This window comes from Staurois parvus, unplaced genomic scaffold (genome assembly GCF_062004578.1).
Source record: "Staurois parvus isolate SC_StPar_1 unplaced genomic scaffold, SC_StPar_1.0 ptg000018l, whole genome shotgun sequence".
Classification (NCBI taxonomy): domain Eukaryota; kingdom Metazoa; phylum Chordata; class Amphibia; order Anura; family Ranidae; genus Staurois; species Staurois parvus.
Genome location: NW_028317814.1, coordinates 15843258 through 15870028, shown reverse-complemented (window position 1 = coordinate 15870028; position 26771 = coordinate 15843258). Strand labels below are relative to the sequence as shown.

Genomic DNA, 26771 nt, shown 5'->3' with positions numbered 1-26771 from the left:
ATCCACATTCCTAATCCAGAGCAGTGACTTAGGAGGTACTCAGACCGGTCGGCCAACATAATAGACAGGCAACTAACATTTTCTGAAGGACAACAACAATAGAAGACTCCTTGTTTCTCTTGGGAATTTTTTTTAAAGTTATGTAAACCCTGACAATGAACGTCTCTTATTTGCTCCATGTTGGTTTGTTAAATATACCATTGAAAGTAAAATGTCTGCAATAAAAACACCTGTTGATCTTATCAGAAATTCAGAACTGCCCTGTGTTCTCTGCACACTATCTGTGTTATCTCAGGGACTTAATCAGACCTCCTAGTTCTTAATATGGGACTAAAGAACAGCTACTGTTTATGTTGTGGACATGAGAGAGTAGAAGGAAATCAGTAGTTTCACGAAAAACAGCCAAGCAGGACCTTCTTCATTCCTTGCAAATTCAGTCCAGAAAAGGCATGTGTTGTCAGTCCACAATAGGAATTTAGGAACTGAGTGCATTTCTTTCAGATCAATGGGTGTTTCTCTGTGGTGAAGAGTATTTAACTACTTGAGCAACATCCCTTGTTGTTCAAAGGATGTTATGACAGGTTCTCTTTTTGGATAGTCCTGGGGTCTATTGGACTCCATACCTCTCATCTGGCCTTCAAAGCATCTGATCAAACCAAGATCAGTTTGATTAGATGCTTTCAGGTTCTGACGTCTCTCTTTTTACTGTGTCCAGGGAAGCTAATGTCACTGGTTGCATCCTTACAAGGCTCCCTGATGGGACAGGAGAGCCCAGTAAAGGCAGGAGGTGTAGGGAGGGGGGTTTCCACCCCCTGTGAAAGTGATCCAGTGGCTGTATAGCTACTCAAATTACTTTTACGTTGTGCAGAATCACCTGCTGTAAAAAACAATACCAGGATCATGGTTGTAGCCTTAACCATGAGCCCAGTATAACCAGGCCAGTACAAGGCCGTATATATACACATGGCGGTATTGAGGTGGTTAAAGGTATAAGGCATAGAAAAAGGTACATACATTGCAGAAATGTTCTATATAAATTTTTTCTCAGGCCTACACTTTAATGTCACTACAAACACCAGGCTGTTTTATAGTACAATGAGAACCTGTGTATTTTATCATTTGTCAGACCCATAGTAGTGTTGTCAAAGATTATAACATTTATCTTGTTTTAGGGCCTCCCGGGAACACCCGTCCGTCCAGGAGAAAAAGAAGTCCACCATCTGGCAGTTGTAAGTAATGATATGTCATGTTTGTGACGATCAATTAAATGTGGATACTGTGTGATCCTGTCCCTCAGGGGAAGTCTAGACGAGTATTGGCATCTGGATAGGACATAGGACAATATCTTAATGTTGCTGTTTTCAAAATGCTGCTGATTATAATGTAATGTTTTGTTACATTTGTTGTCAGGTTGGGGGGTCACTTGGACATAGAGCTCTAAAAGAAACCTACACACACAGACCAGTATCTGTTTTTTTTTACTCCCATCAACCACTGTAACACAAACTGGGGGTTATTAGAACTCTAAAACATTGGGTTGAGTTTGTGGCAACCCAGACTTAGCTTTAGTGGAAACATCTACAAGGTTGAGCAAAAGCACAAGACTTTTGAACAGAGGAGAGAAGCTGAACACACATGATGTAGTCCTGCAGAAGGTGGAGTGTTGGAAACAATCAGAAGGATCCTTAACAAACATTGAATTTTTGTGTGCTTCAAACTCAGGAATACACAGAGACAGAGGCTGGTCCTAAAGACCCAACACCAAAACAGAAGCAAAGCAGCTTGCAGTCCAGTGTAGTGAGAAATGCAAAGATGTGTACATTGGGGGAACAAAATAATCCTTTAACAAATTAATTACCCAGCATAGGAAGGTACATTCTACAGGCCAAAAGTCAGAAGTTTTCCTACACCTTAGGAAAAGGGGCATTTTTTCAAGGAATGTGAAGTGCACTTTATCACAAATGTACTATTCTAAGTTTGTTCTCTCTCCTCAGGGCCCTATACATCTCTCTCTCTCGTGACTCCCGGCTATATCCGTAGGCACTTTGTGCTGTGAGGATGGTCCCAGCATGTGGGGAGACAATTGCTAGTGAAGGGGCAAAGTATAACACCCCTTCACTACAGAATGTCCATCACCCTTGCCATTCCCAAGCTAGTTGACTGATTTATCAAGTGATACATATATGGTAGTCCCTAGCAACAGCAATATAGCCTATACTAGACAGCATCCTACATGCTGGACACTCTGTACTCTATATTCCCTATCCCTCTGGTCCCTTGATATAAGCCCTGCTCTTTGATACACCATGCATCCACCCCTTGAGAGACAGAATCAAGGAAGGATCCTTACTGACATAGTTAAGGGTAACAAAGGAACAGTTCTCAAACTACATCTTTATACACATTCCTGTACAAAGTTCTTTAAGTACCCATGAGGTATTAATAACTGATTCAGCAGCACAGTTCATAAGAGTAATCTTTCCCAAGACAACAGTCCATTTAGGCAGTAATCCACAAAAGGCAGTAAATCCATAACTAGCAGCTGTAGGTCCATGTAAGTCCTTGGGTTCCAAACCCTGACTGGGCCCCACAGATAGGGGCACAGACCAACAGAGTAATGGCTACATCTCGGCAGTCTTTCAGCAGAACCCTCTTGGGGCAAAGAAAAACCCCTATTTATATGGTATAATCTGAGGGGTGCAGTAATCTTCTGAGAAAGAAGGAAGGAAAAGCCAGAGGAGAAGGGGGACCTACAGAGAGGGGGACAACTTATAGTGGTGAAGTGTTGATGGCTCTTCTGTTTACCTCTTCAAAAGCCATTCCAATTCATATCTAGGAATCCCGTACAGAACGGCTACCTGAGATTTTTGTTGCACAATTTTCACGAGATTTCCTGCATTACAAATAGGGCAATCCATTAATTTCCTTCTCACAATCAAGGTAGAATTGTACAGAGTTTGGGGTGCCATTAAGAATATGGCACCCAAATGGCATTGCGCATTTTGCCACCATGTGCATCTCAGGCAGAATCCCAGCGTTTCTGTTCGTGATTCCAAATTGCACAATGGGAATTGGGCCAATAGAGAATTTTATTAAGTAGAAATGTAATACATGAATGAAAATGCAGACTTGTCTACTCATAACACGTAACAAATGTATCAAATGTAATCTCATAGATAACTTTATCTTGTTTCTGGTGTAAGCATTGGTGTGCCTATGTACAGTATTGTCATGTACCTAAGAACTAACTTTGTAAATAAGTTTTACTTCCTATTTAAAAAAAATCAGAACTATAAGAATTATTATTGTTGAGTGTAAAAGATATGTTGATCCGACTTAAAAAAAAAGGGGAAAAAAAAGTGCATTTTTTCTCTGAAGCAAAAGACTTCTGTGACTATTTACTCTTCTTTCTATTTTTTCAGCTTCAGCAGACTGTTCAGTTCATCATCCAGCCCCCCTCCTGCAAAGAGGACCTACCCCCCTGTCAACATCCACTACAAGTCTCCAACACCAGCTGGGTTTAGCCAGCGTCGAAGCCACACCATGTGCCAGATATCCACAGGGGGACGCACCATAGAGTTCTTCCCTGATGAGTAAGCAGATTTTCTTTATATTATGGCTCTATTGTGCTCTTAGTTTTAAAGCAGCCCAACTCCATCCAAAACAATTCATTTTGTTTTGGATAGACTGAAGAAAGGTTAGATTGGGTTGCAAACAGATATTAAAAAACTGATACAATCTCACCTTTCTCATCAGATACTGGAGTTGTGCTTTAAACTGAACTTTCAGGTTAAATGAGCTAAATATATCGCAGATGCATCAAAGCAATAGGTGTGCAAAGTCTTACATTTCCTTTTCTTTAAAAACCAGTCCCAGCATGAGTGGAAGAGCCTGTACCCTGCCAGCTTCCAGAGGAAGAGCCTTGCTCTCTTTGCGGAAGCAGTGGTCTCTCTGCAAGGTTCCCGCACACTTCCTACAGAGTTGGATCTCTCCAACGAGTATGGAGCATGAGCTTTACTGTTTCTTGTTTGTTCATAGGATATAATCACCTATGTAGCCCTATCCTAATAAAGCACACAAGTCAGAGTATCAGCAAGTGAATTAGCATTTTCCTAAAAAAAATCAGCAACAGCAAACTTACATATACAGTATTTCTAATGACAAAATTCCTTCATACTGCAACATATTGCATAATTAACCTATTATATGAAATCAAGTAGTCTGTATGTCTGTATATGATACCTTACTGGTAAAATAACTCTTTAGGGCTGGTTCACACCTGAACTGCACAGAAATACGGTTTGCGTTCCTGTTCGATTTTGGTGTGGTAAGATTTTCTGCCCATTCATTTGAATGGACTGTAATCGCACTGGATCACACCAAAAGTAGTGCACTACTTTTCAAAAACAAACTGCACTGGATCGCATTGTGCAGGAAAATATACTGTGTTTGAAATCTACCTTTGAGGTGTTGTTAGGAAAACATTGACATCTCAGCAGATTGCCCAGTGTATTTGGGACACGGTGCGGGAAATGCGTACAAAACACTTTTTTACCACGCCTTGCTCTGGTGTGAATGAGCCTATAAAGTACATTTCACATGCCTCAACATATATGCTGTATGAGTATTCTCCATGTGTAAGTTTTACAATAAATCAGAAGGAATATTTATAATTATGACCAAAGCATTGCCTTTCTTTTTTCTCAGCAGTCTTCCTTCTGTGTTCCCAGTTAACTATCTATGCATTCCTTTAAAACCTGCAATGTGTATGCTACTAACAAAAACATTTTAAAAAATGTGCCTTGGCTTGCACGTAGTATGAATATTCTAACCCAACTAAAATATCCAGTAGGGTCACAGCTTACAAAGAAGGTTTCTAATTGGTCCATGCCACTGCCTTTTCATTTTGTACCCCACTGCTTGCCGATAGCTTGTGCATACTGCTCCTACTAATCTCAGTGATATGGAGATGGATATTTTTTGGGTGAACCTGTCAGTTTCAAGTGCCATAGGTATTGTCTGCTGTTACTTTTATTAGCAATATAACCCTGCTCTGTGCACCTCTCTGATTTAGTTTTACTTAGTGAGCTTACGCCTCTGTGTTTTGGGCTATGACCCACCTAGTTGCATGTATCCTGTCCAATGCCCTTTAAGAAGAACTTTTTTTTTTTTTAGTGTTCTGTTCCCCAGGAGTACAGGTAGTAATTTGTCCCATATTTCTATGTGCTTCATAAACCTAGCTACAAGGTCAGCCAGGTTGCCCCCTCTCCCCGACAGCTGTCTGACACACTAGCTAGCAAGGAGAAGGCCACTTGATAACAGGGTTAATTTGGTTTTTGATAGTTGGCTAACTGGCTGGCAGTTTGAACAGGCTTTCTTATCCCCCTCTTTTGATAAGTTATACTTATCCATGTTCCTTGCCGACAATAGCCATTATTAGACTGGGGTAGGCTGGCAAGTTGAACTGGATAGTCCTATTTTTTGCTTTGTGACGCCTTCCATGTTCACTGCCAGTCATCTAGAATGTAAGGCCCATGTGCAGGAACCCTTAGGGTAGAAGTGAGCATCTTAGAGTCTGTGTTGATGGGTTTTTGCTTGTTGAAAATGGTTTTGCATTCCCATACAAGTCTACTGGAATGCAAGAACCACTTGGAGCATGCAGATGCATCTGCTAATGAAATCTGAATGATCTCAGACTGATGTTCATCTAACTGACCTAAAGCCCGGCGACAAAGACCCTTATGATGTTTGCTCTTAGGCAACCTGTTTTCTATTACAAGTCTATGACTAAGTTGAGGTCATATTAGAAAGGCTGACAGGTTCACTTTAAAAAGAAAGGTTGCAGAAATAGGCAGACCAGCAATGTAGCTCCTATTCGGATAATCTATTGATTCTTTCATTTCCAGGTCACTCTGCATACTAGGAACATTGCCCATGCACTGCCTGTAACCCTTGCTGCTTTGCTTTCTGCTCTCCCCCTGACACTCTGCACCCTCTCCATCCCTCTTTTTTTCTAGATTGAGAAGTAACACTGTGGCTTCTCTCCTCAGCGACTGCGCATCTTCAGCCCGCCGTGAGCAAAAGCGGGAGCAGTACCGCCAAGTGCGGGAGCACGTGCGCAACGATGATGGTCGTCTGCAGGCCTGTGGGTGGAGCTTGCCTGCTAAGTACAAGCAGGTTGGTGGCTGAAGTTCACTTCATTGGTTGGAGTTTACTTGTCTTAAGAGAGTGGAGTCCTTTTGTGTACTGAAGCCATGTCTAGATATCTTGGATCTTCTCTGGGGACTAGAAAATAATTATGACGTTCTTAATTCTTTCTTATGAAATGCTATTTCAGCCTGTTAAATGGTCATCAAGAGTAATGGGGAAATGTGCAGATTATACGCTTATACAGGAGTATCAAGGACGGGGGAGGGGATGCAGGAATCTTAGTGCCGCCAACATGGAGAGCAGACAGATAGCAATGGGGAGGCCTTGTTTCTGGCTGTCCATCCACTGAACATTTCATTGACCACTCCCTAATGTGGGTACACAACTTGTAACTCCCAAAAAAAGCTTTTCATTAAAATGGTGAGGGTTAAAAATAACATCAGCTTGCATCCCCATCAGGGAGATTTCCCTGCACTTCCTGTCTTCAGACACCCCACAGGAAATAAATGGAAATTTCCTCAAATTGAGGCAACATCCCACCTTTGACAGTTATCACCAGAACAAGTCTCATTGGAAGATTTACCCTCAATTCTGGTGACAACTGTGACATGCTATTCTACCCTTTCTCTTCCAAAGGTAATGGTCCAGATGACAAACAATCTGGTTAGATCTCCCTAAATAGGAATGCAGATATCAATAGGGACCTAGTGTGCAGGAAGGAAAGTGCCAGGAGTGGTTCAAAGTTTATCAGTAGATTGTATTCAAAGTCACATTTCTGCAAATGCACTTCGGAGGTTCAAAAGAACCCCCCTTCATCAGGGCTTGGCAAATGCTGCAAATAAGGAATGTACACAAAACTGATATATCATGATCCTGCACAGTGATTTCTGCAAGACTGGATAGAAAGAATCTGCCCCAGAAGCTTGTTCCCCACGCTATCCAAAACTAAAAAAAAAATACTTTAATTTTTCTCAGTTTTGCTCCCAGGCCTAAGGCAGATAATCTCAAGTGTGTTTTCACATTGTCAGTACCCTCTAAGTCCCTATTTATGGTTTCCAAATGTCTCCTAATATGTTTTGCCTCACATGTATCCTCAGATACAATCAACACATAAATTTCTGAACATTCATCTCCTAACAAATGGTAACAGAGAGTACTGTGTAAGCTGCAATTCACTGGAGAGACTGAAGTGGCTATACACTGTGCGAATTTCATCCACTTTCTGATAAACTAGCCAAAATTCAAGTTGTGGGAGGCCTTGTTAGCCCCCTCCTGCCCGAAATCCTTCCACTAAAAAAATCAAAGAAATCAGACATAAAATTGTTGGCTAAACAGCGGCTGCATCCAAGCATATGCAGCCGATGTTTGAGTACTTTGATAGCTGCCACTCAGAATTGAATAGCTCAGCATGTGGATTCTCTCATTTATGCTCTATAATGTGGATGGAGGAATCTGTTAACTTGCAGTGTGAAAAAAATCTATGAGTGTATGGCCAGCCTAAAGCAAACAGTTTTTTTGCCCCGGTAATGCAAAGCACAGGTTTTCTTTCAGTTTACAGCAAAAAAAGGAAAATTCATCCTTGCATGTGACACCTGAATGTGTCTCTCAACTTTTTTACATTGCGAGGAACCTTTGAAATATTTTTCAGGTCTCAGGAACCCCTGCTAAGTAATTATACCTAACGTTTGTTGTACATTAGATGATCACTAAATTGTAGAATGGTTTATACCGTATACAAGAGGAAATAATATGGTATAATTATTATATTTTACATCCGAGGCAGATAATTGTAAACCCTCCTGTTCTGTACAGCAACATTTAGTAATATTCTTGAAATTAAAATGATAGTAATACCAGAAAAGAAATGCACACAGCAAAAATTGGGGTATCCCTAAATATAACTAAAGGCAAAACTTTTTTTTAGTTTTGGATAGGGTGGATTAGAAAGCTTGTCAGATTTTTATTGCTGTCTGTGTCCCTGTTAAGGAGATTCACCCTCTCTATTTGTCCTGTTTACCATTATCATTTAAAGTGAAAGTAAACTAAAATCCCAAATTTTGGGTTGTCCTAAGAAAAGTAATAGAGGGGAAATCTTCCAATGGGGACACTAGTTCTGGTGACCCAGGGGTCCCCAAGGAGTTCCCTTAATTTGTAGGGATTTCCTTTCACTTCCTGTTTGGCTATGGGACAAGAAGTAAAGGGAAATCTCTGAAATGAGACAAAGATGGGTTATAACCCTTCCTTACTCTATCTAAAATGAAAAATCAAGTTTTGCCTAAAGTTCTACTTTAAACATACAGAAGGGGCCCCCTAAGTTAAATGGGACTTTGAAGGTATAAACACATGAACTAAAAATATATGAAATCTTTATTTTCCATCAAATTTTCACACATATAAAATTATGGCATTACAAACTATTTCCAAAAGATCATATTGTAACATGACATCACCATCAAAAGATAATGTTTGTTTACAGAGATAATTTGTAAAGATCCAATGCGTTTCAGAGTAATTTCACTCCTTCCTTAGGGAAAGAAAAGTCTGCACAAAGGTGATATAATCTGCAACATTGAAAGTACATTTGTTTAGAACACAACATATGTCCATAAGAAATATCTGCATAACTCCAAGTACAGTATATGGATATACTCACAATATAGAGAAGTAAAAAGACACATGAATAAATCTTCAACCAAACTTAAAAGCAAGGCTTCAATTTGCCACCACCTCCCAGTCAGAGCACTGGCGGGTCTCGGGTGACCAGAACCCCCCCCAAAACGGGGCACGAGGGACACCCAGATTACTGCAAAAAGGGCTTAGATAGTAAAGAACATCTCCAATAAGAAATTCACACAGTAGAAAAAAGCCATTACATAACCTCTGGAATAAACCCACCATTGTACTTGTGAGCATCTAGATATTTCCAAAAATTAATTTACATCTATACAGATAAACCGGAGAATGTGTAGGTATGAATCTTCAAAAATATGCATCTGGACAAGCCACATGGACCTTTAAAAATAATATCAATGGGGAAACCGATAAACATTTATATAATTGAACAAACAAAAATGGAGGCAAATGCATAAATACAAGGCCCTTATTCCCAAAAAGAAGGGGAAAACTTCCTAATGGATATAAAAATCAGCATAATGCTCACCATGAAAAAAACGCCATACCACATTCTAGAAGAATCCGCACTGGCCCACAAGAGCAGGGAGTACCAAAGTGTGAAAGGCAGATCCCAAATATATAGGAACCTCATTAAGAGGTCCATCCAATCATCTGGCAGTGACTGACAGCATCCAAGTGGGCAGACAGGGAGGAAAAAATGGCGCCCAGACGCCAATCCCATTCTGCCTCAACAAGGAATGCCACTGGGATCCGCCCCCCGTTGCGTCACCCCACCATGTTGTGCAGAGTGACGCCATGCATTGGCGGACCATCAACACGCTAGGGAGGAAAACACAGCTGCCGGACCAGAGAGGAGCGGCATAAGTCAGGACCCCAGATCATAATGGCCGTGTATTGCTGCACTCATCAGGCCAGAAGAAGCCCAGTGGTGCAGCACCAGTGTGCCCAGCGCTGAAAGGGAAGGCCCAGGCATCCAAGTTCAAGCCCCACCCAACCCCATAGCCATGGAGGCAACAAAACAAAGCCATATATATAATACATCAAAACTGTACAAAAGACACACAAAATACAAGGCCGAAAATGAGCCAAGGAGATCTCAGACAATTATACAGAATGAAGAAGGATATACATTCCACATACATAGGGCACTGATGCAACATCATATTAAGTATGAGGCAAAATATCAAGCATGGCAACACAAGTGGGCAGGACACATGGATAAAGGGAGGTTCATTGCATAACTTATTTTTCCATACCGCAAGAAGAAACCCCTGTAGAAAGGGCTTAGGCCTTTTTTAGAATCAATTTTAGAATTGACCAATTCATTCAAGCCAGGGGGGGGAGGTAACATGTAGATGGAAAATCTATCTAACCTCCAACTGCAATGAAAACTTGTTCCAGTCGCCCCCCCTGCAGCTTGGATGTCAAGAATAAGAAATTAAATTTTTGGAAATTGACCATTATGTACCATAAGGACATGGCGCCCCAAAGGTAATTCAGGGTCACCTGTCCACATACTTTTTATGTGTCTATACGCTGGCCTCCAAAACTCCAACTTTGTCTTGCCCACATAGAAACAACCACATTCACATAGAAGTAAATATATCCCCCCCCCCGCAGTTCAACAATTGGCAAAATGTTTGGATTTGAAAGGAACCCCATTCGGTAATCTAGGTTGTGCTTCCATATACATGTATCTACAATAGTTGCATGCCCCACAACAGAAAGTGCCTTTTAGTTTGCAGGCATCTCTACATGAGTCACCCTTATATTCACTTTGTTTGATATGGTCAATTGGTCAATTTTAGGCCCTTTTTAAAGGGGTTTGTTTCTGGCGGTATGGAAAAATAAGTTACACAATGAGCCTCCCTTTATCCATGTGTCCTGCCCACTTGTGTTGCCATGCTTGATATTTTGCGTCATACCTAATATGATGTTGCATCAATACGCTATATGTGGAATGTATATCCATCTTCATTCGGTATCATTGTCTGAGATCTACCTGGTTTATGTAATTTTTGGCCTTGTATTTTGTGTGTCTTTTGTACAGTTTTGATGTATTATATATATGGCTTGTATAATATATATTAATGATGTGCATGACTTTGCTTTGTTGCCTCCACTGTTATGGGGTCGGGTGGGGCTTGAACTCGGGTGCCTGAGCCTTTCCTTTCAGTGCCCGGCATGCTAGGGCTGCACCACTGGGCTTCTTCTGGCCTGGTGAGTGCAGCAATGCATGGCCGCCACGGCCTGGGGTCCTGGCTTATGCCGCTCCTCTGTGGTCCAGTGGCCGTGTTTTCTTCCCCAGCATGTCGGTGGTCTGCTGATGAATGGCGTCATTCCGCACGACAAGTTGTGGTGACACCGCGCACCTGAGGCATCGGGGGGCGGATCCCAGCGGCATTCCTTGTTGAAGCAGCGTGGGGTTGGCGTCTGGGCGCCATTTTATTCTCCCTGCCTGCCGACTTGGATGCTGTCAGTCACTGCCAGATGATTGGATGAGGTTCCTATATATTTGGGGTCTGCCTTTCACACTTTGATATTCCCTGCTCTTGTGGGTCAGTGCGGATTTTCCTAGATTGCGGTACATCGTTTTTTTTCATAGTGAGAATTATGCTGATTTTTATATCCAGTAGGAAGTTTTCCCCTTCTTTTTAGGAATCAGGGCCTTGTATGTATGCATTTTCCTCCATTTTTGTTGGTTCAATGATACATATATTTATCTGTTTCCCCATTGATATTATTTTTAAAAGTCCATGTGGCTTGTCCGGATACATATTTTTGAAGATTCATACCTACACGTTCTCCGGTTTATCTGTATAGATGTGAATGATTTTTTGGAAATATCTAGATGCTCACAAGTACAATGGTGGGTTTATTCCAGAGGCTATGTAATGGCTTTTTCTATTGTGTGAATTTCTTATTGGAGATGTTCTTTACTATCTTAGCCCTTTTTTGCAGTGATCTGGGTGGCCTTCGTGTTCCGTTTTGGGGGGTCCTGGGTATCCATGCTCTGGCTGGGAGGTGGCGGCAAATTGAAGCCTTGCTTTTAAGTTTGGTTGAAGATTTATTCATGTGTCTTTTTACTTCTCTATATTGTGAGTATATCCATATACTGTACTTGGAGTTATGCAGATATTTCTTATGGACATATGTTGTGTTCTAAACAAATATACTTTCAGTCTCGCAGATTATATCACCTTTGTGCAGACTTTTCTTTTCCCTGAGGAAGGAGTGAAATTACTCTGAAACGTGTTGGATCTTTATTAATTTTCTCTGTAACCAAACAATATCATTGATGGTGACGTCATGTTACAATATGATCTTCTGGAAATGGTTTGTCATGCCATAATGTTTATATGTGTGAAAATTTGATGGAAAATAAAGATTTCATATATTTTTTAGTTCATGTATTTATGTCTTCAAAGTCCCATTTAACTTAGGGGGTCCCTTCTGTATGTTTATTCTATATTCTGGGGATGGTGGCTATTAATCAGGAAGTTTCCCTTTTCTGAAAGTTCTACTTTAATGTTTGTTGTAGAAGTGCCTCCTTGTGCTGTGGTCAGTGTAAGTAGAAGACCATTTTGCAATGCTCTCTGCTCAAAGAACTGCTCCGCTGAACTCTGGTTGAGAAAAGTTGCTCTAATTTTTGGGTATATTACACAGTCCGTATTTCAGACAAAACATGTTGTATCAGAATAAACAGTTGCTGCACACCACCATATTTTCTGACCTTTTTCTCTGGTGTAGTTGAACCTTTGCTTAAGGTGTTTCCATCTGGCTGAGCATTGCAACTGATTACCCAACAAAAGTGCCTGGATAAACTATGATGGCACACTACACCTCAGTTACCCCTTACACAAGTTGTGAATCCCCAAAGAACTTTATATATTTTGTCTTGAAACTTTTCAGCTGAGTCCAAATGGAGGGCAAGAAGATAATCGTATGAAGAATGTTCCAGTGCCTGTCTACTGCAGGCCTCTTGTGGAGAAAGACCCCACTATGAAGGTAATAGCATAACCATCTGTTTTTGCCTAGTCATAGTTATCTGAGATATTCATTTATAAAACACTGTTTTTTGAGATGATAAAATCTCCTTGTTGTCTCTCGCAGTTGTGGTGTGCAGCTGGAGTGGATTTAACTGGTTGGAAGCAAATTGAGGAGGAATGTGCAGTTGGTGTTAAAGCAGTAACTGGTCGGGATCCTCTGACAACTGAATCGGAAGTGGAAGGGGAGAGCAAGAGCACACATACGTCACCGGAGAAGAAGAAGGTAAGAACAAAGCAAATGAGTCAGATGATATCACTCCAAATTATAAAATCAAATCTATTTCAGCATTAAGAGGAACAGTACAGGATGTCCCCGACATATGAACATTACAGATTTTGGTACGGCAACAGATTGCCGTACCAACACAAGCAATGTTGGTGCAACGATTTCCGTTGCTGTGCCTTTGTGTTCTGACGGAGGATTCCTCCCCTTACCTGAACACACTGATCTGCGTTCGCAGCCCTTAGCTGCAAGCACAGACTTTGTTGGACGTATGAACAAATTGTACTCGCAAATGTGCTCTCGAAACAGAACTTGTTTGTATGTAGGGGACTTACTGTACTCATTAGTAGGTTCTTTGACCTTGCTGGTAACTTAGCTGGCTAGCTACTACCTTAACATGCTAGATTATTTTTTCCACTGTCAAAGTCTTTGCCTCTTTACACAAAAAGAGCAAAGATGGCATTGTTGCAGTTGGGTTGTCCAATTATTTTTCTTCATTATGGAGAATCCATTAGAAGTGCGCAACACCATCATTTGGCTTTGTAACAGCTACAACAGTTAGATTTGGGAGTTCTGGTGGGGATATTGCAACGCTGACATTTCTAGGTGATATAAGGAATCAACATGTAAGTCAACTTGCCAAGAAACTTACATAGCTCAGATGTCAGCACATTTCCCTATAAGTATATACAATAATTGCACTGACATTGTAACTTTACTTTCTTTTAGTGCATTGCAACAACTAGAATTGTGGTAGGAAAGCAAAAAAATACATTTTATAAATAATTTTAATTAAATGGTTTGCTTGCGACTGCACATGCTTTTGAAGTATTCTTTGTGTTCAATTGGGCATTCTCAAGTGGTACTTGATGTGGGGTGACTGTAGCATGTAATAGGCATACATTCTGTTGTCATTTGTAGAGAAACATAGACAACAGAAACTGTGGGACTTCTGGACATTTCAGTTTAGCACAGTAAGAAACTTCAAGGTCAGTGTAGGCAGAGCAGAAAAAAATAAGTGATGAATACTGTTCTCGAGTGCCTTACGTACAGCATTAGATTTGTGAAAATGGTGGGGGAGTTGTGCTGTAAATAGTATATTGAGTGTTTAATTATTGGATCAATTCTATTTGCAGACTAAGGAGCTTCATGAAGCTGATGCCACTTCCAGCCGAGTATGGATCCTTACCAGCACTTTGTCAACAAGCAAAGTTGTTATCATTGATGCCAATCAGCCCGGCACCCTGGTAGACCAGTTCACAGTCTGCAATGCCCATGTGCTGTGCATCGCCAGTATTCCTGGTATGATAATACCCCAAGATTAAATTCCATTTTTCCCTTGTTTAGTAACAATCCAGATTTATATAAAAAATATTCATCCTCCAATTACTACTACATATTGTGCGAGGATTCCAGCAAACCATATTTAAGATTCCTACTTTCTTCTAATGCAAAGACTCTTTTCCATAGACTGGTGATCTTTTCAAAATATGTTCTACATGGATGGCAAGGTCAGTTTCAAACTTGTTCACCAATGTGGCAAATCATCCGTGTGTATGATTCCTATTCAATTAGATTCCAACTCCATTCTTGGTTAACTTAGTTGGCACTAATTTTGGCCTTTAGAAGAACAAAAACACTCCTGAAAAGCCACTTAAACATTTTTGTAATTTATTCATATGCCAGTTGCTTTTGCCTAAATATTCGAGTTAGGGCCTGTGTCAACAGCCTTTGGTCTTGTGTCGATGGCATCAGTTTGAGAAGCTTCTGAGATTGTTCAAAATTCATCGATAAGTGCTTTTGACTTTCTGTTTGCCTATTTCTGAGCTGCATTGACCTACTTCAAGTGGGTTTTGCATTCCCATAGACTTGTAAACTGTTTGCAGCAAACAAAAGCCCTTAAACAGAGACCATTACGCTTTAAGGAACATAGTCAGTCTATGTCAACTTGTTGTTTTAAACAATGCTAAATTGTCAGAACTACCATACTGTAATATACAATACATTCTCAACTAAGGTAAGGTGCAAGTTCTGATTTTCTTAGGGAATTTGGAGGGTGTTCAAAGAAAAAACTTGCTTATCCTAATATTTGTTGTTCATAAAATGTGTTTATTAGATACATTAGGTACTAATACATTATACCTATGTGCTCATCTTAAAACTTTCCTATGAACACTTCTTTATCTTAAAAAAAAACCCACAAGAAACTCTAAGGAGTTAAAATAGTAATAACTCATCAAAGACCTGTTCATTATTGTTATCTTAGTCAAAGGATTCTTTTGGTCAGTTCTGCACAAAATTATCTCCTGTCCTCCATCCTGGCAGTATGAGATGTTCCAAAGTTACATATACCATTGGTTAATCCCTGTTCTGAGATAGTTCCCATCAAACTGTAATAGGAAGTGTTTCCATACTTATTGGCTTTTGAAGTTCTAATGAAGATGGTGGAGGAAGATCATTGGATAGCCATAGCCCATGACATATCGGACTCAAATTATTGACCACCACCAAAATAAATGCATTCTGAGTTGAACAGGGGAGTGATTAATAGCATGAAAACCTGAACCCTTTAAAACTGTGCACCCTTATATTTTGTCAGCTTAGGCAATAAAGATGACATCTCATATATCTACTGGTAGATGTCTATAAGTTATTTTACTACTTACTAACCTGTAATTTTGTATTCTGCAGCTGCCAGTGACAGTGATTATCCACCGGGCGAGATATTTCTGGAGGGAGATGTCAATCCCGAGGACTCAGGTGACACTGACGGGGTCCTGGCAGGAATCACCATTGTAGGGTGCGCCACTAGATGCAATGTGCCACGAAGCAACTGTTCCTCTCGGGGTGATACCCCAGTACTGGACAAGAGTCAGGGTTAGTGCTTCCAAAATCTCCACATCCCAGTACGAAATTACTTCCAGTTTCTAAAGAGTTGATTATGGCATTAGGGTTTGTACTGATATCTCAGCACAAGATTCAGTATCTGATATGCTAGGAGCAGCTGAGTCTGGTCATGCCCAAACATCAGAAAGGCCAAAAAAGCAAAAGAATACTAAATATCCCCAAAATTCGTTTTTTTTTGTTTTTGCTGCGTGAGCTTTGGGTAATGTTTTAAGAGAGAAGGTGCAGAAGATACAGAGGAAAAGGGAAGAGCAAAAGAATAATTGGGGAAGAAAAATGGGAAAGTGCAAGAAGGAAATAACAGAAAAATAGGGAAGGAAAGCAGGAAAATGTATAGATGGGAAAAGAAAGCAGGAAAAGGCAAAGGGATAGAAAAAACTCTCCAAAGAAACAGAAAGAGAAAGGAGAGGGAAGGGTACAAAGGAGAGCAAGAGAAAGGAAAGGAAAACACAAAAGTGAATGACTGGGCAAAATGGAAAACAAGATAATGGAAAAATAAAAATAATAGGGAGGGTAATAGAAAGAGAACGGAAAATAACAGAAAAAAGAAAAGGTTAAAAAGAAGAAGAAAAAAAAAGTTTCTTAGAGTCACCATGATCATTATTGCAACCCAATTGTCAGTGTTGTAATGCTGAACAGAAATGTTTTCTTAAACCATAAAGGCACTCCACTATTGTTATGTAACCTCTAGATTGTCTTTGTCTTTATCTGAGCCTTATTCAGCAGTACTGTGATAATAGTAGTGATGCCATCTGTTCCTCAGGGGAGGTCTCCACAACCAGTAATGGTAAACTCAACCAGCACCAATCAGCAGAGGAAGCTACAGAAGCCTTGGAGGTATCAGAAACCACTGCCAGTGAAGCAGAACCGGCGCAGGTCCGACCAGGACCCCTCACAGAGCATGTTTTCACTGACCCGGCACCTGTTGCCAATGGCAGGCTCTGCAGGTACAGAGTTAACATATTTAAATTAAAATCCATCTAAACCCTTTAGTTTTTTTTCTCTTAGAGTGATAAATAGATCTTTTTATTGCAAGCTAGCATGTTAAATATTCCTAAATTAAAGTCATTTAATTAAATGTCAATGGTAATTGCAGCTGGGAAGCTGTATTTCTCCTGCACCTTGATAGACAAGGCTGGAGGGGTAGGATGTACTCTCTGAGCAGATATTTTTATTTTTTTTTATGTAATTTCCCTAGGCTCTTGCAGATAGAGCAATATTTGCCAACTTAAAGAGATGAGGGCAGGACTAGGTGTGGCTAATCACCAATAGGACTATCCACTGTACCAACTTCTAAGCAGCTGCAGCAACAGTAGGGGGTATTGCTACTGTGATTTTACTGCCTGAAAGGGAGCATTGTAACTCTATCAAAGTAAGTGACTATCTACTGGCAGTATCATGTGTGTGAATCTATCCTGTAATCCCTGGTATAGCAGCACCCACATTGGAAGAGACAGGGCAGCTCATTGAGCCAATCAGACTATAAGCTCTAAAGAGCAGGGTTCTCTGTTTCCTCTTGTACCAAATTGTATTTTAACTGTAATGGCTGCCTTCATTTTGTAAAGCTCTGCGCAAACTGTTGGCGCTATATAAATCGTGTATAATTGTGCATAATAATAATAATAATTTTTTTTTGCTACATTCACACTGGCGATTAAGGCTGGTGCGAAGTGTAGGGGCACTTTGTGTTCATCCAGAAGCAATCACCAAAGGTAATCAATGGCATTAGCTGCTCTTGCCAGCGACCTGTCATTATAGTGAATGGGGTGGGCGGTCACATCAAACATGCTTATAGAGAGAAGAGCAGAGTGTTGATGTCATTGGTCTGTTGATGCTCCTTTATTATTCAAAAAAGGGCTACAGTGAGTCCAGGAAGAGGCTGTATTGCGGTTTGCCTGTATTTCAGCTTACCAGTCCTGTGGTGGCTGTTTTAGCTTAGCAGGGGTGTAGAACCTTTTGACTTTCCTTGGCCACGCTGGTAAAAGAGGAATTGACTTGCGTCACACATAAAAAACATTAATAATAAGGACAGCTGATGAGCAGAAAAAGTCAGGCAGATCACGAGTCACTGATATAGATAATGTAAGAAAACTTCATTTTTACATTTTTTTAAATTATAAAAGTAAAAGAAGGCATTATAAAACTAGTACGATATTTAACACTGTTTTTGATAAACTAACACATCAATATCTGGTTCTATGGATGTAGTATTAATTCTCAATGAATTCTCAATGTGCTCATCAGATATTTTGGTTCTAATTTTGCCCTTCGTGTGCTTCATCCTTGGATGTAGTTGCTTACAAATATACTGTACATACTGCCGAAAACTAATGACATAAGGCATGATTTTGAAGAGGGATATTTTTCTTTGGGAAGATAACACTTTTTTTCTTCAGAAGTATTCACTAAGTGTAAATGCATTTTTACAAAAACTTCCTCCCAAATTTAGTATTTTTAAGTAAGTTTTCAATTTTTTGTTGAGCCGCATCTATAGCCATCTTTGGCCACATGAACGCCTTGGACCGAAGTTTGGACACCCCTGAACTAGAGTAAAAGAAGAATGTGTTAGAATGTTTTGTGGAAAGATGTAACTGTTTTTTTTTTACTATTCTTCTTCCCATTTTTAGTGAAAATGGACATCTAAAACCAGAAGTAAGCACAGCACAGCAAGAGACGGAGACAAACAGTGAGACCCCTGCAGTCACAAGTGCAGCACCCACAATGTGGCTTGGAGCACAAAATGGCTGGTATGTTAGTGTAGGAAAGGCAACACAATTTACTGTTGAAAGGAGCATTCATGCATTTCGGTATTATGCTTTGAATTGAAAAAAAACCAATACTGTGCTAAAACATTAGTCTCTATTTAATAAGGCTGCCCTTACATAGACATGAAGATGTGACATTTCATGTTGGCACTTCTCTGCTTACTCTGACAGTCACCAGCTGCTGTATGTACTCCTGAATACATCCTCTATAATGTACAGGTGTTACTGCAAGGTACAAAAAGTAGCACATCGGCAAATTAGTAATTGCAGGATTTAGCATATCAGACAAAAAGCGCAGTTGTAGATGTAGTGCCCTCTGGGTTAAGTAGGACTTTTGTCTATGAGTCAGAGACTTGCCTCAGGTCAGAAAGGGAACCTCAGGTCAAGCTAGGAGGTTCTACGTGTCAGGGCTTCTGGAGCCCTCCCAACATTCTAGAAATCTCTGGCACTTTCTGGAGGAGGGGCGGAGGAGAGGAGGAGGCCTGGATTTGAATGTTTGAGGGAACCTGGCCAATCTCCAGGCAGGAGGCCAGGCAAGGTGGCAAGGACAACCCTTAAATGTGGGAGATCCTGAGCAGCAGGGGAGTTGGATTTGGGTGGAAGATGGATTGGAGAAAGGTGCTGGTGTGTGGAGCCTGGGAGGGGGCCCTGCAGAGAGAAGCCTTCCTACAGGCTGAAGCTGAACAGAAGGATCTCCATTTCCACAGCATTTTGCTAGGAAAGACAGCCTGTCATCAGGGAAGGAGCCCACCCAGCGTAAAGGCCTGAAAGCAGCTGCAACCCATTAAACTACAGGAACAGGACAGTGTGAGTATTTCTACACCCCCTGGGCCACAGAAAGGAGAGGGCTGTCAGGTGCAATATCCAACTAATTCTCCCTGGGACTACTTCATTGTAGATCTTGGAATCCTTTGCTCAGGGACACCCTCAGTTCAGCCGGTGGATGAGGAGATTTTCATCTGGGGTCTGAGGAGGTTCACCAAAGGGGACCCAGTGCTCCTTACAGAAATTGTTAGCTGATTTTTGTCCATTTTTGCTGCGAAGTTCATCCTCAAAGTTGTATAGTTTCTAGGTTATCCCATATACCCCTAGACCCCATCCAAGTTGTTAACTCCCTAAAAAACAACAAAACCAAGCTCAAGGACTTAAAACCAACACTTTGTACATGGGTCCACTGGGTAATGAATAAGCGCTGTCTTTAGCATGAAACGCGTTTAACTGCCAGTCTCCCACTGTACTTCCACTGTCTGTATTGGTTTTATCTTGGTTCAATAAAGTAGATTGTTTGGAGTACAGCCGATCGTATGTCTTTTGTTCTCAAGCTCAAGGAGTTTTTTACTGACTTTGGATGAGAGTGTTGGAAAGTGCATGTTGCCTGGATATGCAGAGCTTGGGGGGACCCAAAAACTCAGCAACCCTCGAGAGGGTAGCTCTACATAAATAAAATTGAAATATAGACAGATTGAAATATAAAAATGTAGTTGTGTGCATTCTATTCTATAGATGTTCAGACCTGCACTGTTTTGCAGTGTGCCCTGCAGTACTTTTTCTAACAGGTATCCTGCAGAAACCAATCATCTATCATTGTTCTGACTTCCTACATGAGTAATAAGGGAAAACTGGTTTGCGGCATACCACAGTTTTTTGTGCTGTTTTCTTAATAATCCTCAAGCATGTCCTGATATAAATGTTTAACACTTGTTAAGAGCATATAATGTATAAACCACTAATGAACAATCCCTTTCACATTTCAGGCTATATGTTCACTCAGCAGTTTCCAACTGGAAGAAGTGTCTGCATTCTATAAAATTAAAGGATTCAGTATTGAGTCTTGTGTAAGTACATACTAGTCATTTTATTATCAGTAGGGTATTGGTGCTTACCCATGATGTACAAATTGATCCATCGCTCAACATATCATTCCTTCAAGTATTACATTGTACAATTTAAGGCAGAGGTGGTCTATTTATCTTATATAGGGGCCTCAAGCGGCCCTAGATATTGCCGAGCGCCACACATATTATTCAGTGAATGCAATGCTACAAAAGCTGCCAGAGCCTGGAGACATACAAGAAGAAATGGTAAGAGACTACAGACATGCTATAGGAGTTGTTAGAGACTAGGTACATTCGTCAGTAGATGGTCATAGACCTGAGACACATTACAAGAGACTGCTAGAGATTGCTACTATTGCAGCCCCTTTTCCAAATCAATGCTTTTATATTTAGGCTCCCCACAGCCCCCCAAAAATTACTTGTGCTTAGAGATGTAAAATTTAAAGCCATGAGAAAAATATTTTGTTTCCTTGTATTTCTTCTGAAAAATTGAAATTTTCAGAACAATTGCTTGAGTAAGCATCTAGGGAAGGAAAACAAAGTTTAGTGTCTGCAGGGGACCTAAGGGACTCACAATAGGTGCTAGTGCCGCAGGTTGGGCAGCAGAGATCCTAAATGAGCCTGATTTTAAGTATTCCATAGGTTATAACAGTGCTGAGTTTCAGTTCTAAGTTTTCAAATTGATCCCTTTGTCCCCTTGAATCCCACTGACATCATGGCATTTGCCAACTAAATGAGACTGGATGGTGCTGGTATGGATTACAGCACATTATGCAAGCTTGCTATTCCCACATGTACATGTTTCAAATAATGTGGAAAAAGGAAATGTTTTTTTCATTAGCCCACATAACACAATTAGAACTACTGAAAAGGCAGATAGTTATGCTATTCCTAGCAACAAATTTGATGATATACTTCATTCTCAAAGAGGAAAAAACACATAGAATTAGGTTGCTGGATGTGAGTACTGGCATCACTAACACTTGGCCCTGTTTTAAAAGTAAATTCCATGGGGCTTGCATCAGGTGATGTAGTTTTGACACTAGAAATAGCTAATGACAAAATTCTGAATAGATTTATTTATCTCTCAATCTTTCTTTTCTCAGGCATGTCAAAGGACGGGTTTTGGTGGCCCTAGCAGATGGGACATTGGCCATTTTCCACAGGGGAGAAGGTAATAGCAGTTCTCTTTTATTGTGTTTTCACTTGTTAACCTAATAACATTGCTGCTTGAGTATAATTAAATTTTCCCTTTTATTCTGAAAAGACCGACAGTGGGACCTCAGTAATTACCACTTGATGGACCTCGGACACACACATCATTCCATCCGGTGTATGGCTGTAGTATATGACAGAGTCTGGTGTGGATACAAGAACAAAATACACGTGATTCAGCCCAAAACCATGCAGATAGAGGTAACCAGAGAAGACAACCAAAGAACCTATGACATCATGGTGGTATAATGGGTTGGGCAGTCACAGAATTTTCCTTCTAATTTGGATGTATTACCTGAACAGTATATACAGACTGAGATGGGGTTTCCTTTATAATGAAGTTTAGAGGTCAACATGGTCTTATAGGGTCTTATAGCTATTTTACTGTATGACAGTTTATGCAGACGATAGTTAAGCAGCTCCTACCCTAGTTTTTGAAAACCTAAATGTACTTATATAGAATACTTTTTTCAATACAGGATTAATAACTATTTGTTAATTAGTCATTTTCTTCTCTGGTTTTCAGAAGTCATTTGATGCTCATCCTCGAAGGGAGAGCCAGGTGCGACAGCTGGCCTGGATCGGGGATGGAGTGTGGGTATCGATTCGGTTAGATTCTACGCTCAGGCTGTACCATGCGCACACCCACCAACACCTTCAGGATGTGGACATTGAGCCTTATGTCAGTAAAATGTTAGGTGAGTGGACTAAGGGTACTTCTGACAGTGATCAGAATTGGTCAGTTCATGTTGTAGCTCCATAGGAAAGTACTGATGCAGCACAGTGCTGATTCCTTGCATACTAATAGGTTGATTTACTAGAGGTAAACAGACCCAATAGATTGGGTAGTCCTTGTAATGGGAAGCTTCACCTCATTTACTAAGCACTGGAGCAACTGCACTTGCAAAGTGCACAGTCTATTTGCTTTTAGTAAATCAACCCAAAAATCTCTATTCTGCCAGCAGGGAAAGAGACACTCCACCCATCTCCTACCACTTACATGTTTCACTTGGGATGGGAGCTAAATCATAGAGCTCTGTGATTAAGCTCCAGTAGCAGATGAAGCACATCAGAGGGAGGAGGTGGATGGAGTGTTCTGCCCCTGCTGACAGAATACCATTTTTGTACGCAAAGGATTAGCAGTGTGTGGATTTACTACTTTTGCTACTTTCCTATATAAACAATTTGGTGAAGTTACAGAAAAATTAATTAAAAAAAAACTACAGGAACTGCAGGGATATCTGTGGTGCTGGGACAAAAGTAGGGGAACTGAAAGTCCAGTGAGAAGGAAGAACCAGCTCATTATGGTTCATTTGATTTTTTTGCCACATCTTCATCTATTAGATCTGCAGCAGCAATAATTAGGACTATTTATATGAATTAATGAACTGTAAAAGCAGTCTTCAGAGACTGAAAAGGTCAATTGGTTGCTATAAATACTATAGTTCCTCCTTCGAACCCTTATGCATGTGACCTACTATTCTCTAATTATTTATCAGCCTTTCACAACTGGGGTATTGCAGCACCTTGGGGTGTCATCTGGTTTCATCAGGGGTGCCACAGCATCCTGATTAAGAAAGGCTGGGTTAAAAGTGGAGGCAAGTGTGTATGTATGTTTATGTGCATGTGTGTGTGTATGTATGTTACTTTTACTCCTGACCCCTACACACTGTACATAACACACTCCTGATGCCTACACTCTGTACATTACACAATCCTGATTCCTACACTCTGTACATAACACACTCCTGAGCCCTACACTCTGTATATTACACACTCCTGACCCCTATGCACTGTACGTAACATACTCTTAAGCCCCACACTCTCTACATTACACACTTCTGACCCCTACACACTGTACATAACACACTCCTGAGCTCATACTCTCTACATTACACAGTTATGACCCCTATAACAAGCTCCTGAGCACCACATTCTGTACGTTACTTTTATTCCTAACCCCTACACTCTGTACCTTACACACTTCTTACACTTACACTCTGTATATTACTTTTACCTTTTCTCTGCCAGGTCTGTACATCATACGGACCTGACAGCAGGGGTTTTTTTTACACAATCCAGTGGCTGCAGCCACTGAGATTGTGTGTAAAACTGACAGGCAGACTTCTACCTGTCAGGTGGAAGCAGTTGGGTGGCTGTACTGACGCCTGATTGCTTCCACAGCCCCCAGTACCGGTACTCCCCACTCCTGCCATGCATCCAGGCCCCGTTTGCCCATCTACAGGCCCGGGAGCGCCATGGCGAATGCCGACTTGTGGAGGGGAGAAAGGAGAATGGATGAATGTCTGTTCTTCTCCCCTTTTTTCTGTGACCCAGAAGGTGATGTGCATGACGACATTTCTGTGTCATGGCTGTCACTTTCCCTGGATAGAATAACAGGGATAGAGATGTATTGCAATGTGATTTGCAATGCAATACATCCAGTGGAGCCCAGAGGAGACATGTGGGGTCTCTTAGACCCTGCATGTTTCAATAAATAGAATCTGTCACCTAAAATTGTGTCCTCTATGTGATGAAAACAAAAATTAAGTAAAAAATTTTTATTGCAAAAAAATTAAGTTGCACATAACATCCCCCCAAAAAAATTTTTGAGGCCCCTCCACCCCCACATATATGCACGAATGTAAACGCACACAATGGGGCACCTACGCGTGAAAATGTCGATTGCGATACACATGTTACATATCACCACGCATGCCGGAGTAAGAGCAATACTAGCACAAGACTTCCGCTGTAACGCTAAACTCATGACCTATTGAGTCTTTTGAAGTGTTGCCTGTAGAAAATATAGGGTACTGAAGTTTGTCGCTATGTCATAGGCGCACAAATTTAAGGTTTGGTATGCTGGGTATCTATTTACTCGGTGAAACCTTGTCTTTTATGTTTTAATGGTAATTTATAGTGTATGCTTTCCCTAAAATTCACATTAGTGTGTTTTTTACTGACATTTTGTGTTTCCTCGACCTTGGCTGTAATATCGTGTGACATAAAAAATTGGAGCTACCACTATTTTATTCTCTAGGGCAGTCTTTCTCAACCAGGGTGCTCAGGCACCCAGGGGTGCCTTAAGGTTTCTTCAGGGGTGCTTTGGCAAAATGTCAAAAAATTTCCTAAAATTGTATACAAACCAGTGTGGGGAACAAGCCTGCCTTTTAGTTACAACAAAGCCATAGGTTTTCATTGTGCACCATTACGACCTTCTGGCCACCAGTGTCCTAACTACCAATGACATCATCAGTTGATAAGGAGGATGTCAGCTGCCTGCACAGCATCATAGTTTGACCCTCCCATGCCCCTCTCTGTCAGTGCAAGGGTCACACTAGCTCAGTGATGGAGAAAAATTGAGGGAGAGGAGAAACAATGGAATACTACTCAGTACCAGTGTGCAAAAGTGTATTTGCTTTGGAAGAATAAATCACCTCTAATGATGGGGGTCCTACATGTGTGGATGTTGCTGCGTTCTATAAAACTATTAGAATAGTTTTTCACATTTTAGAATGGGGTGCCTCAAGACTGTCCATAATTTTAAAGGGTGTCTCGGGACTGTCCATAATTTTAAAGGGTGCCTCAAGACTGTCCATAATTTTAAAGGGTGCCTCAAGACTGTCCATAATTTTAAAGGTTGCTTTGGGACTGTTCATAAATTTAAAGGGTGCCTCAAGACTGTCCATAATTTTAAAGGGTGCTTTGGGACTGTTCATAATATTAAAGGGTACTTCAAGACTGTCCATAATTTTAAAGGGTGCCTCAAGACTGTCCATAATTTTAAAGGCTGCTTTAGGACTATCCATAATTTTAAAGGGTGCCTTGACTGAAAAGAGGTTCAGAAACACTGCTCTAGGGTGTCTGCTTTCAGAAAATATATAATGTTTGGAAGTTTTGTGTAATCTTCAGGCTCTGAAGCTCTGGCAGCGAAAGGGTTCATCTTGACCCCTACACTTTGTATGATTATAACTGCTATTTTAGACTGGGTGCATGGAGACTGAAAATACTTTTAAAGGGTGCTGTGACTGAAAAAAGATTGAGGAACTCTGTAACACATTATTATAACATACAAGAAAAAAAGAAAGTTGTATCCATTGTTGCTGTTTGAAATCCTCCAAGTCATTCTTTTCTCTTTCACTACCAGGAACTGGAAAATTAGGGTTCTCCTTTGTGCGAATCACAGCTCTGCTTATTGCCGGCAATCGTCTTTGGGTGGGAACAGGAAATGGAGTGGTCATCTCAATTCCCCTCACAGAGAGTAAGTTGTGAAGGTTATTTCCTATTAAGTGGCAAAAGTCTAATTATTTATGGTTTAACTTAAAAAGATAACAGGATCAAAGAAAAGCTGGCATCAGACACTGACCAGAGAGGGCTGGATGTAAATTCCTGGGGTGGGCACACATGGAATAAATAATAAGAATTGCTGTATGTGGACACGAAACACGTCATTTTTTTGGGGAGGGTATTACGACCTTCTGACCCCCATAATGCCAGTTTAAAGCTGAACTGCAGACTTATATACTTTAAATGGTACAAATTAATGCAGCTATATAATCAATGTCATGTTATTTTTTGAGCAAGCAGAGTAAGTACCTAAATCTGGCTTATAATCAGTTTACTGCAAAGTCTGTACAGCAGAGCTCAGCGTGGGGGAGAGAGAAGCAGCACAAAAAGCCAATCAGATGCACTGTAGTGCAATTAGCAGTAAAATATTAGAAGATAGTGACAGAGAGAAATACGCTCATTACCATGCTGCTTCTCTTTTCACACTCCAATCACAGGCCAGGGAGGGAGATGATCTGTAAGTGTTCACTGAACTACAACAGAGAAGAATCATGTCTCCTGCCCTGTCAGACAGGACTGTACTATGAGGCAGAGCTGTGTACTGTCCATTCACAGGGTGGGGGTTGGGTGGGGAACTGTAAGTGAAAATGAAACTGCAACAGAGAAAGATCAGGTCCCCTCCCCTAGACAAGGCTGTGCTGTGGAG

General features: G+C 40.8%; 1 protein-coding gene across 6 annotated transcripts in view; it reads left to right on the top strand.

Annotated features, from left to right (window-relative positions):
* MAPK8IP3 (mitogen-activated protein kinase 8 interacting protein 3) overlaps positions 1-26771 on the top strand; it is a 113717-nt gene that overhangs the window by 70704 nt on the left and 16242 nt on the right. For 5 of the 6 annotated variants that reach the window (XM_089682632.1, XM_089682608.1, XM_089682625.1 and 2 more), the window contains 14 exons: positions 1173-1229; positions 3423-3593; positions 6018-6177; positions 12697-12792; positions 12898-13056; positions 14193-14358; positions 15748-15933; positions 16724-16907; positions 18588-18707; positions 20480-20560; positions 21667-21734; positions 21828-21976; positions 22302-22473; positions 25926-26039. In XM_089682632.1, coding sequence (XP_089538758.1) covers positions 1173-1229; positions 3423-3593; positions 6018-6177; positions 12697-12792; positions 12898-13056; positions 14193-14358; positions 15748-15933; positions 16724-16907; positions 18588-18707; positions 20480-20560; positions 21667-21734; positions 21828-21976; positions 22302-22473; positions 25926-26039 — 1883 coding nt within the window. The remainder of the gene's footprint in view (positions 1-1172; positions 1230-3422; positions 3594-6017; positions 6178-12696; positions 12793-12897; positions 13057-14192; positions 14359-15747; positions 15934-16723; positions 16908-18587; positions 18708-20479; positions 20561-21666; positions 21735-21827; positions 21977-22301; positions 22474-25925; positions 26040-26771) is intronic. The other variant, XM_089682617.1, reaches the window with a different exon arrangement.